This window comes from Nicotiana tabacum, chromosome 20 (assembly GCF_000715075.1).
Source record: "Nicotiana tabacum cultivar K326 chromosome 20, ASM71507v2, whole genome shotgun sequence".
Classification (NCBI taxonomy): Eukaryota; Viridiplantae; Streptophyta; class Magnoliopsida; order Solanales; family Solanaceae; genus Nicotiana; species Nicotiana tabacum.
Genome location: NC_134099.1, coordinates 121,070,662 through 121,083,405, shown reverse-complemented (window position 1 = coordinate 121,083,405; position 12,744 = coordinate 121,070,662). Strand labels below are relative to the sequence as shown.

General features: G+C 38.4%; 2 protein-coding genes across 2 annotated transcripts; both read left to right on the top strand.

Moving 5' to 3' along the window:
• The first annotated feature begins 388 nt into the window (after positions 1 to 388).
• Positions 389 to 4,993, top strand: LOC107821982 (transcription factor TGA1). The gene is made up of 9 exons (XM_016648478.2): positions 389 to 761; positions 1,813 to 1,992; positions 2,078 to 2,155; positions 2,321 to 2,380; positions 2,469 to 2,546; positions 2,657 to 2,714; positions 2,915 to 3,186; positions 4,078 to 4,305; positions 4,422 to 4,993. The coding sequence occupies exons 2-9, from the start codon at positions 1,816 to 1,818 to the stop codon at positions 4,572 to 4,574; spliced, it is 1,104 nt and encodes a 367-aa protein (XP_016503964.1). The 5' UTR covers positions 389 to 761; positions 1,813 to 1,815; the 3' UTR covers positions 4,575 to 4,993.
• Positions 4,994 to 10,401: 5,408 nt separating this feature from the next.
• Positions 10,402 to 12,161, top strand: LOC142174524 (uncharacterized). Its single transcript, XM_075240334.1, has 3 exons — positions 10,402 to 10,681; positions 11,167 to 11,619; positions 11,734 to 12,161. Exons 1-3 carry the CDS (start codon positions 10,402 to 10,404, stop codon positions 12,159 to 12,161), a joined length of 1,161 nt encoding a protein of 386 aa, XP_075096435.1.
• The last annotated feature ends 583 nt before the right edge of the window (positions 12,162 to 12,744 follow it).

The window sequence follows — 12,744 nt, the reverse complement described above, 5'->3', positions numbered from 1 at the left end:
AAAAGAATGACCTCTTTTCTTATTTGGAAACAATTTACCTTTATGCAATGATTTATAGTCACACAAAATATACGTGCCTCATTTTACACCACAAGTTCAAAAGTCTTCTCTCTTTTCTTAAACTCCGTATTCAGTCAAATAGGTTCACATACATTAAAATGGAGAGTATATATATAATATATTTAATTGTGGACTTGAATTCAGAACTCATAAATTTTAAATTTTAATTCGGCCTCTATTTAGTGGATCTAAATTTTGCCACTAAACATATCGTGGGTTGGTGCAGATTCAAAGGGGTGGTAGGTTAGTTAAGGACTGTTGGAAAATAGTTGTCTCGCATTCTCAAAACTGTGCGTATATTTAACAGTACAATACAATATGAATGCTCAACGATACGAGTTTATAAATATGCTGTCTGTCTTCGTGTATGTGTATTATATTTCGATAATGATATAAAGCTTAGAAAAATTGACAAGCATTTTCAAAAGGCAGTCTAACTTCTTTAATACTTTGTTTTTTCTTTCTTTATAGTATAACTTTAATCTTAGTTTATAAATTATACACTATTTCATTTGTCTGTTATTGTTTCCTCTGCCTCTATCCAGCTGCCTCTAAATGCCACTTTTTTGCTTCTTCCTTGTAAAACTATGATTGGTTTCTGAAACTTTAATTTGCTTCAGTTCTATAATTTGATTTGAATTTTACCTAAGAACCAGTAGCTGTTCTAATTTGCTGAGGAGTTGCTTCATATTGATGAACAGGTAATCTGTTCCAAATACAGTTTCTTTAATTTCTCAATTACTTGCAGTTCGTCTCTTGTAAATAAATTTTAGTATAGTTTTTACCTTTAACAGTTGAATTCTTGGATATATATATGACTGTCTCTGCGGTCTCAACACACACACACAACAGAGTGATATTAGATGCAAGTGTATGTATGCATGTGTGTGCAATAATACTGTTATTTGTATTACTAGGTTTCTGTTGTTTTTTATTTTCTGTTCATTCATTAGATGAAATAATCTAGTGCCACTTTTTTGTTTTGTTTTTTGGTATGTGTTTGATGAGAAGAATCAAAGACTTTTCTTTAAAGAGAACATATAATTTATGGTCAATCTCTGATTTTTCCAAGTGTGTTGAGCAGCAATTTCTAATATACACTCAAATTTTCTAATAAGAGGTTTGTGATCACTATTTCTTAAGTGTGTCTTGGTATATTTTGACAATTGAGCTAATTTTTCAGGTGAGTTCCTATTCTAGTGTTTGAGAATATTCCCCAACAGTCATATGCCTTAATTGCTTATATCTTTATCTACTTTTGATGGATTTTCTTACTGGAAATTGGAATCCCTCTTTCTTTTTCCGCTTCAAATAAAAGGGGTTTGGTGAGTAAAATGATACTTGTTTGTTAGGGAAAACTCATAACATATAGTATGAATTATAACTCCAAGTAAAAATGACAACTTATATGTTCCGATTGTGTTTGAAGCTCAAACTTCGACAAGGCAACAACAGTTTTCCAGTATATAACAATTCAGTGGTGATATTTTTAAATTCGATTCATTTTTTGTGTGGAGCTTTATTCTCATCTCATAAAACTATCATCTCATTTTCAGTGGTGTATCAGAGATTTCTTTGACAGAATTGCTGCATTCTGGTGGCACTCATGTAGCTCTTAATCTGATAAAATATCTGTTTTGTTTCTTGTCCTATCATTTCTCAGTTTCTTACACATGGATTTTCTGCTTGCTACTTTTTCTGCTGTAATCTCTAATTCGCGTCTAAGTTATGTAATTTTTTGTTTTTATTTAGTCAATGAACATGAGTTCTCCATCAACTCAATTTGCCCCCACAACAAGGATGGGCATATTCGAACCTTTCCACCATATGAGTATCTGGGAAGACACATTTAGAGGTGACATTATGCCCGGCACCGGTGCGTGTATGGTCGCACAGCCAAATGACAGGGTAAATGACAGGGTAGATGACAAGGTAAAGCACCATATATGCATCTCCTGGCTAATAAAATCCAAGTTTCTGCAGTTATCTGACTGATATTTACACGTGGTTATTGTAGTCTGGGTATACTTCAAGCGAACAACTTATACCCTCGGGCTCTGAGGATAATCAAGCTGGAAAGAGTGTTTCAGAAAAGGTGAGCTCAATAGACCTTTCCCTATTTATCTCACTTCTGGATTATCTTTATTTATCAATATAGCGGTGCCTTTGCACATGCGTTACAAGTTGAAACAAATTAATAGATAAACAAAAATTGCATCTGATAAGTCAAGGCTAAGTATATCTTTATATTGTAAGATAGGTACAACGGCGTCTAGCACAGAATCGTGAAGCTGCCCGTAAAAGCCGTATGAGGAAAAAGGTATGGGAAAATTGTGCTCACAATACTCCTCGCAGTACACATATTTGAAGAACGACTGTCTTGATTTTTTCCAGCTCATTTTTTACAGGCTTATGTTCAGCAGCTTGAAACAAGCCGTATGAAACTAGCACAACTTGAAATGGAGCTTGAGAGAGCTCGACAGCAGGTCAGTCAAATCCTCTCCTACACGTTTTTCTAACTTGTAAAGAATATCTATCAACGAACCATTATGGATACACTTCATATTCTCTAACATCACGTAATGAACAATTGCAGGGACTCTATGTTTTAGGTTCTAATGGTAACATGGGGTTGAGTGCAACAATTAATCCAGGTTTGCAGATACTGCAGCTGTCGCTTAATAGTTTTTTTTTTCTTTCCTGTTTACATGAGAATGTGATCCCACATCCTCGGATGGCTTATATGGCTAGTTAAGAACCCGTCTAAGGAGATTTCTTGAGCATCAAATGACTTTCTTGATGAACAGCTTGTATATATTTTTGACTTTGTTCCTAACCGGTGCTGCCAATGCAGGAATAGCTGCATTTGAGATAGAATATGGCCTCTGGGTTGAAGAGCAACAGAAAAAGAACGTAGAGTTGAGGAATGTTTTGCAATCCCATGTAAGCGAAATGGAGCTTCAGTTGCTGGTAGAAAGTGTCTTAAGCCAATACTACAATCTGTTCCGCATGAAAGCTGATGCGGCTAAAGCTGATGTGTTTTACTTAATGTCTGGGATGTGGAGAACTTCAGTGGAGCGGTTTTTCCTTTGGATTGGAGGATTCAAACCATCAGAACTCATAAATGTATGTAGCCCCTGGTGCAGTTTCACTTTGTAGTGTTTGATTTGTTACAGTTCTCATAGTGTAGGTCATATATAAATATCCTGAAATAGTCGTAACACCCGGTGGCGGAGGCAGGATCTCCATGAAGGGGGTTCAAAAAAAATTTTTGTAGCTAATGGGAATTGAATATATGACCTTCTCAAGGTTTTGAACCCCTTGACCACTAAACTACACTTTTGGATTGTGTTAAGGGGGTTCAAAACTTAATATATAGAGGTAAAAAATAGATTTTGTCTTATGTATATAGTGTTTTTTTCGGCGAAGGGGAACCCCCTTCCGCCCCTCTAAATCCGCCCCTGGTAACACCTGCATATATAAATGTCTCGGGGTCACCATTTGTCAATCTATGTTTAAAGAGTCTCCCCAATTTATTCTCATGTTTTCTGGTTGCAACTTTTGTTCGGCTTCTACCATGTCTATTTTCACATATTTATCCTTGCTGCATAATGTGAAATTCTCATCTAATGATGTTTAGATCTAGTTGCATCCCTAACATCCATTTAGGTATTTTACTGAATCTATACAACTGATATCTATCTTGAATAAAACTCAAAAAAGTCAGTTCTTTTCTTGACTAGTAATAACAATGGACAAAGAAGCATATTCAAAATCTCTGAATAGAAGTCACCTCCATTAGTCTCACACATATTCTTTGCATCTCTTACTTGTGCACTTGTTTTAAATGATTAGTACTCTATTCAAAGAGTTATCTTGAATATTCATACTCCACGTCCACGGATTCTTTGAATGCAACACTAGCAAGATTACATCCCACTAGTGTTATTTATTTCCTTTCTGCTTGCTACCAATTAAATAAATATGAGCGTTCTCATTCTACGTCAACTTTTATAGGTCGTGATGCCACAACTTGAGCCATTGAGTGATCAGCAGATCGTGAAAATTTGTAATCTGCGACACTGTTGTCAGCAAGCTGAGGATGCTCTTACTCAGGGAATGGATAAACTTCAGCAGACTCTGGCCCAGAGCATCCTAACTATGACGACAGGAATGGGAAGTTACAGTTCTCAGATGCTTTCTAGCATGGAAAAGTTAGAAGCACTGGAGAGTTTTGTTAACCAGGTAAGATAACACCTTTTATTATTTAATACTAGCACGGCGGAATTACCATTGTCAATGTTGCTCTTTATGCATCTTGATACTTCTTATCAAATGATAATGTTCATATGTTTCAACAGGCAGATCACCTTCGACACCAAACACTACAACAAATGTCTCTTATCTTGACTACGCGCCAAACAGCTAGGGGATTACTCGCTTTTGGGGAGTATCTTCAACGTCTTCGTGCTCTGAGTTCGCTTTGGGCTGCCCGTCCTCGTGAACCTACCTAACCTGTTATGATTGAACATAAAAGGGTCACCGGAGCTGTACACGGAAAATGTAATCATAGTCTTGCTTACAAGGATTTAGTTTTCATACTCTGAAATGCATATTCTTGAGGTAACATGGCAAGTTTTATGAATCTATGTACATAGGAAGGAGGATGTGTATAATTCTAGAATAATTTGCCTGCTGGATGCTTTTAAGGTGATAAGTACTTCATGAGAGTAGGAAAAACTTAACTATGAAATTCAGAGAATTCTGAAAGTGTGATTTTTACATATGGTGAAAACTCAAAAGTACTGCTCAGTTCTCATAAGTCATATAGGCAGTGGGAGATACGGTTCAATAGCCTCTCCCCTTTGTATCTAATTTTGCAACTAATAAAATATCCAGAAATCTTATCATTATTACAAGTATAAGTTTGCTCTTTCATGAAGTTGTATTTAGTTTTATATATATATTATGCTCTATATACACACGTGGCAGAATTAGTTGTAATTAGTTGTATAAGTTTATTTTTATTGGTTAGTTAGTGAGTTGTACACTTAAATATATAACCTCTTAACTAGCATAATGAGAGAGGCGGTTATCATTTCGTCTCAAACTTCCTTCTGGATGTCTTCTCGAAGCTTCTGCAATTGAAGAGCTTTGTAGCTCAAGTTGCAGCTCACTGATTCTCGTACATTTTAGCATATGGTATTAGAGCAGGCAATGCTGATGAAGCACGCGAGCTGAATTTGATTGGCAATTTCGTTAGTTTTGTGATCAATTGTAAATCGGTTGTGAATCCTTTTCAGTCATTTCAATTCATCAATGGCAGAATCGACGATTCCATGCACACATCCGCTATACTTTGGTCCATCTAATACTCCAAGTGTAATTCTAATCACTGTGAAGCTTACAGGGTCTGAGAATTACGGTCTTTGGAGCAGGACGATGAAGATTTCTCTTCTAGGGAAGCGGAAATTAGGTTTTGTAACTGGTACCTGTACTAAGGAGTCATGCAAGGAAGAATTGCATGAACAATGGGAGACTTGTAATGCAGTTGTCCTTTCGTGGCTTATGAACATTGTGTCCACTGAGCTTCTCAGTGGAATTGTGTATGCTTCCAACGCGCACCTCATATGGGAAGATTTGAGGGAGAGATTTGACAAAGTTAATTGCATGAGGATCTTCCAATTGCACAGAGCTATAGCCACTTTGTCGCAAGGTACTGATTCTATTTCAACCTATTTTCACTAAACAAAAAAGTCTTTGGAATGAGTATGATGCTCTAGTACCTGCTCCAAATTCGAAGGATTATGTTGAGCACCTTCAACAATAGAGGTTGTTGCAGTTCCTTAGTGACTTAAATGATTCTTATGATCAATCTAGGAGACAAATTTTGTTGAAATAAAATGTTCCTTCTATTAATCAAGCTTATGCTATGGTAATTGAGGATAAGTGTTACACCTTGTGTATTCAGCATTATCATGCTGTAAAGGGGCTAATTCGATAGGAAGATAATTTCTATGAGATATTTAAATGATGTGATAGTTATTTATACGTTAAGATTGGAAGTCATTCGAGTTGTGATTAAAAATTCGACAAAGATCGCCACAAGTTACGGGTTTTAAATTTCACTGAATTTTGGATAAAATGTTGATGATCTTTTCTCTTAATATACTAGGAGTTATTGTGTGTTCTACCCACCGAATCGAAGGTCTATGAGTCTAGTTTTCAACGCAACAAACCGTTCGTTAATATGACTTCGGAGTAGAGAGATATTAACATTTTCGTACAGGGGTACACACTGTTATGGGAACAGTGTGCTTAGTCGGTTTTAGTTAAAATTTATTTTATTTAAGTCAATTTAAAACAGAACCCCTGCGTTTTATCCTCTCCAAAACAGAACCAAAAACCTAGGGATTTCCTCTCAAACCCATCCCATCCATCTAGCCAATCATAACAAATTTAGTCATCCTCAAGATAGAGAACACCATGGTAACTTCGGAATCGTGAATTCTTCGGTGTTTCACTTTTTGTAGGAAGACTCCGCCTTGAAGTAATCTCGAATTTGAAGTAATTCTGGTCACATAAGGTATGATTTAACTTCCTCTTTGATCTTTGTAAACTTCTATCATAAGAATTCCTAAGAAATAGTTGTAACCTCTATAGAAATGTTCTTGATTTTTTTAAGAAACCTCTCTTAATATGACTTGATTGTTGGGGTTGTTCTATATGGTTTTATTGTGTTGTTTGGATCTGTGAAGACATGGATGGAATCGTGTCGATGAGGAATGTAGTAAATTAAAAATTGGGTGGTGTGTTGGGGGAAATTAAACTACAAAAGAGTCTACAAATTCATGCCCGCAAGTTGTTCGCTTAAATGTCTAATGAAGAATTACATAAGAAATGAGCTTGAATTTGATATTGAATGGTTCGTATTATGTAGGAAATCATTCCTAAGGCGTTCGAGGTCTCGGAAACCGTATATAACTCCATCGACAAGGTATGTAGGGCTTTCGCTATACTTTTCGGCATGACTAGAATTTGAATAAACGTTTATCGAATTGTTTCGTCGGATTTGAGTTATTTCACATTCAAATTATAAAGATTCTTAGACCTGATCCTTTCTCATAGATTGCTTACTTCATAGAATATCTATGAATTCTCGGTTTTCCTTGTTCCTTGCTTAAAAAGAACTAGAGCCTTTTTACTCGTTCTCCTTTCGACGTTCATATAAATCATGAATAAGTAACACTTACTTCAAAGGTAATCATAATACATAACTCTCACGTTCTTAGTAATTGTTGGCTCGTAGTTGAAAATTAAATATTTTAGCGACAACCATGATAGTCGAGGAATAATAATGATAGGCCACTTCGACTCTTCTTAGAATACGTCTTTTAAGGTTAGTTTCGCATTACACTTATATAATTCATGATTTAATATATGTATGTATTTACTTTCATTACCGAGCCGCACTATTGACGACCAGGTATGACACCTATTGTGTAACCACTGATCAGTTGGGATTACCGAGCTTCACGTGGCCGGGTACGATTCTACCGAGCCTTTATTATGGCCAGGTATGTTATGGATATTATAGCCCCACAAAGGGATTTATTATTATATAATGTGATATATTATAAGTAGCGATAGTGAGCGACGATTCCACGAGCATGCATTTATATCCATGTTGAATTTTAGTTTCCTATCGAGGCTAGTTTCAGAATTCAAATTGTCTCTATATCTCTTCTCTTGTTAATTACATTTTTCATGTTACACTTGTCTCCCTACATATTCAGTACTTATTTCGTACTGACGCCTTTTTATGTGTTGTGTTCATGCCCACAGGTTCGGATAGACAGAGCGGTGTGCCTACTCAGTAGCACCCCCAGGATCAGCGTTGGGTTTCGCACTCCACTTCTTCGGAGTTGCTGACTTTGAGTCCATAGGTACTATTACAGATGTATATGTGTAGTTTTAGGCATATCGGGGGCCTTGTCCCGGCCCGTTGAGATTGTCTTACACTTTTAGAGGCTTGCAGACTAGCGGTCATTGCATATATATTTTTTTTGTATGGCCCTATCAGCCTTCTGGATAGCTGTTATATTGTTGTTGCAGTCTTGTTGGCCTAGGTTATATATATATCGTGTTGGGCTCTTCTGTGTGTTGTTTTGGGCTCTTCTGCCTGCAGGTTATTATATTTCAGATCATATCTCATGGTTGGTTCGCTCGGGCCTTCGGGCATCGGGTGCCAGTCACACCTCCCAAGATTAGGGTGTGACAAATTTGGTATCAAAGAAGGTCAGTCCTAGGGAGTCTGCAAGCCGTATCTAGTAGAGTCTTGTTTATGGTGTGTTGTGCACCACACTTATAAACATGAAGCTATTGGGCATTTATGATTATTACTTTCTTCTTGATCTAGATCGTGCAATAGAGCCTAATTATAAGTGTTCATTCCTAATTCTCTTTTTGTTTACCTTCTCAATGATGCCTAATACTACGAGACGACAAATGGCTATGAAATTTATTTAGAGGTTGGATGAGGAGGCGGGAGAGGGCACAAGTCAGGTGCCACCTGCTAATGTAGATCAACATGAGCCACGGAATGAGGTCGATTCTCAGGCTTTCGGGGCAGCACCCTCACCACCCCCGGAAGGGCGTAGAGGAGCTAACATACCTCCAGTCTCTCTCCCAGTTGTTCTTGATCAGGACCTAGACATGCGGAGTGCTGTACAATTGCTGACTCGAATAGTGACCTCCCAGGCTCAATACCAAACCCTCGGTATTGCTGATAGGTCCGTGAGTGCGTGAGTTCGAGACTTTATCAACTTGGATCCTCCAGTATTAACAAGGGTTGATCCTAATGCTAACCCACAGGATTTTTTGGATCTTATGCAACGGACCTTACAAATTATACATGCCACAGATGTTGAGTCAGTGGAGTTTACTTCTTATAGATTACGTGATATTGTTGTGACATGGTATGAGACTTGGAAGCAGACTCGGGGGCCTAATGTGCCACCAGTGACATGGAAGGAGTTCTCTGAAGCATTTTTACAGCAATATTTGCCAATTGAGCTTCGAAGAGCCCGACGAGATAAGTTCTTACACTTAGAATAGGGTAATATGAGCGTTCGGGAATATAGCATGTAGTTCAACTCTTTGGCTAGGTATGCTCCTACGATTGTTGCTGATATGAGTGATCAGGTACACCAGTTTGTTAGTGGTTTGGGGGCACACTTGATAAATGAGTGAACTACAGCTTCTCTAAACCAAGGAATGGATATTGCCCGTATTCAAGCATAGGCACATGGTCTAGAGGATTGCAAGAGGCAACAACGAGCCAATCGAGAGTATGATAGAGGCCAGTAGAAGAGGGTGCGGTTCGCAAGTAACACAGTAGAGTTTCGAGGTGGATTTAGGCCATAATTTCTTAGGCATCCATCTTATCCGGTAGCCAGTGCACCATCACAGTTTCAGGGACAGCGATATGATCGGACCACTTATTCTGGTCCAGGCCAGAGTTCACGAACCCCAGGTCCACAGTTTAGAGGCGAGTTCAGTCAGATGAGGCCTCAGTTTCCTAGATGTGATAGATGTGGCTGAAATCATTTTGGACCATGTCGCCAGGGTACTAATGCATGTTATGCATGTGGACAACCAGGTCATATTATAAGACATTGTCCAATGATAGGCGGAGGGGGTATGGCCCAGCCGACGGCATCTGCAAGGGCTTCTTCTTCTTCAGTACGTCCTCCTAGGCAGAGTATGTAGACATCAGCTGGTAGGGATAGGGGAAAAGTTGGAGCTTCTGGTTCAGGAGGTCAGCAGAATCACATATATTCTTTATCGAGTTGTCAGGATTTAGAATCATCTCCGGACGTGGTTACAGGTATACTATCCGTATTTTATATCGATATGTATGCCTTGATAGATCCTGGTTCTACATTGTCATATATCTCCCCCTTCGTTGCTAGTAAATGGGATAGAGAGCCTGAATTGTTGCATAAGTCATTTGAGGTATCTATGCCAATAGGTGAGTCTGTTGTAGTTAGACGGGTATATCGAAGTTGTGACGTGAAGATTCATGACCTCCATACGTTAGCTGATTTGCATGAGCTAGAAATGGTTGATTTTGATATCATTATGGTTATGGATTGGATGGCTTCTTGTTATGCCAATGTAGATTGTTGGACAAAGCTTGTTCGTTTCAATTTTCCAGGTGAGCCTATTATTGAATAGAAAGGTGATGCTGCGGCGCCTAAGGGGAAGTTTATTTCTTACCTTAAAGCTCGAAGGATGATTTCGAAGGGGTACATATATCATTTGGTACGAGTGCATGATATGGAGGTGAAATCTCCAACCCTTCAATCGGTTCCCGTCGTGAATGAATTTCCCGATGTATTTCCTGATGAACTTCCTGGTCTTCCTCCCGAAAGAGAAATCGACTTTGCTATTGATGTGCTTCCAGATACTCAGCCAACATCTATTCCTCTATACAGAATGGCTCCTACTGAGTTAAAAGAATTGAAAGGCCAGTTGAAGGATCTTCTGAATAAGGGCTTTATTAGGCCCAGTACTTCTCCCTGGGGTGCACCAGTGTTGTTTGTTCATAAGAAGGACGGTTCATTAAGAATGTGTATTGACTATTGTTAGCTCAACAAAGTGACTATCAAGAACAAGTACCCCTTACCCATAATTGATTATTTGTTTGATCAGTTGCAAGGTGCCAAGTATTTCTCAAAGATTGACCTTCGATCCGTCTATCACCAGTTGCGAGTTAAGGAGAGAGAAATTCCAAAAACGGCTTTCCGGACTAGATATGACCATTATGAATTCCTTGTGATGTCTTTCGGTCTTACTAATGCGCTAGCAGCTTCTATAGATTTAATGAATCGGGTTTTCAAGCCATTTCTAGATATATTTGTAATTGTTTTCATTGATGATATTCTGGTATATTCTCGATCAGAAGTAGAACATGAGGATCATTTGCGTGTGGTGTTGCAAACTTTGAAAAATCAGAAATTATATGCTAAATTCTCCAAATGTGAGTTCTGGTTGAATTCAGTGGATTTTCTTGGGCATATCGTTTTCGATGAAGGTATTAAGGTAGATGTCAGAAAATTGAAGCAGTACAAAATTGGCCTAGACCCACAACTCCTACGAAAGTTCATAGTTTCTTGGGCTTAGCTGGTTATTATCGGAGATTTGTGGAGAACTTCTCTTCTATTGCTGCTCTCATGACAAAATTTACACACAAAGCCGTTAAGTTCCAATGGTCTGATGCATGTGAAAGGAGCTTTCATGAGTTGAAGAAACACTTAACATCAGCACTTGTTCTAACACTTCCTGAGGGATCTGAAGGTTATGTGGTATATTGTGATGCATATAGGGTTAGATTGGGATGTGTTCTAATGCAGCATGGCAAAGTTATTGCATATGCTTCGAGGCAGTTGCGGAAGCACGAACACAATTATCCGACTCATGATATTGAGTTAGTAGCCATTATATTTGCCTTGAAAATATGGCATCATTATCTTTATGGTGTTCATGTAGATATCTGTACAGATCACAAAAGTTTACAACATATATTTAAGCAGAAAGAGTTGAACTTGAGATAAAGGAGGTGGCTTGAATTGCTGAAGGACTATGATGTGGATATTTTGTACCATCAAGGCAAAGCGAATGTGGTAGCTGATGCATTGAGTCGAAAATTCATGGGCAGCTTGAAGTATGTAGAAGCTGGGAAATTAGAAATGACTAAGGAGATATATCGATTGGCCAATCTGAGTGTGCGGCTATATGATACAGGTGACCAGGGTGTAGTAGTCCAAAATATTGCGGGGTCATCACTGGTAGATGAGGTAGAAATGCGTCAATTTGAGGATCCGGAGCTAGTCAAGATTAAAGAGAGCATCCCTTTTCAGAAGAAGCAGTTGTTCAAGCAATCTGATGATGGAATTCTAAAATATAAGGGCCGATTATATGTACCTAATGTTGGGGAGCTTCGTAAGAAAATTATGATAGAGATGCACCAGTCTCGGTACTCAGTTCATCCTGGTTCAACCAAAATGTATCATGATTTTCATCAGCTATACTGGTAGAATGACATGAATAAAGATATAGCCACATTTGTGGCTCAGCGTCCTAACTGCCAGCAGGTTAAAGCTGAACACCAGAAACCTGGAGGGATACTTCAAAATATTGAGATTCCAGCTTGGAAATGGGAATCGATTAATATGGATTTCATTACAGGATTGCCCAATTCTCGCCGGAAGTTCGATTCTATTTGGGTCATTGTGGATAGGCTGACGAAATCAGCTCACTTTCTCCCAGTTAGGACCACCTATTCAGCTGAAGACTATGCGAGACTGTATATCAAGGAAATAGTTCGGCTACATGGAGTTCTGCTTTATATTATATCTGACAGAGGTGCCCAATTTAAAGCTAATTTCTGGAGGTTTTTTCAAGAAGGTTTGGGTACTCTTGTTAACCTTAGTACAACATTTCATCCGCAGACCGACGGACAAGCCGAACGCACTATTCAGACGCTCGAAGATATGTTGCGAGCTTGTGTCTTAGACTTCAAGGGAAGTTGGGAAGATCATTTACCGCTTATTGAGTTTGCCTACAACAATAGTTATCACGCCGGTATTCAGATGGCACCCTATGAGGCACTATATGGGA

Excerpts from the sequence above, each read along its gene's own strand:
- LOC142174524 (XM_075240334.1), top strand. The coding sequence starts at position 10,402 with ATGGAGGTGAAATCTCCAACCCTTCAATCGGTTCCCGTCGTGAATGAA. Across the intron at positions 10,682-11,166 it reads GTTTGTTCATAAGAAGGACG|GTAGATGTCAGAAAATTGAA; the intron begins GTTCATTAAGAA and ends GAAGGTATTAAG. Across the intron at positions 11,620-11,733 it reads TGGTGTTCATGTAGATATCT|GCAAAGCGAATGTGGTAGCT; the intron begins GTACAGATCACA and ends TGTACCATCAAG.
- LOC107821982 (XM_016648478.2), top strand. The coding sequence starts at position 1,816 with ATGAACATGAGTTCTCCATCAACTCAATTTGCCCCCACAACAAGGATG. Across the intron at positions 2,156-2,320 it reads GAAAGAGTGTTTCAGAAAAG|GTACAACGGCGTCTAGCACA; the intron begins GTGAGCTCAATA and ends ATTGTAAGATAG. Across the intron at positions 2,381-2,468 it reads AAAGCCGTATGAGGAAAAAG|GCTTATGTTCAGCAGCTTGA; the intron begins GTATGGGAAAAT and ends CATTTTTTACAG.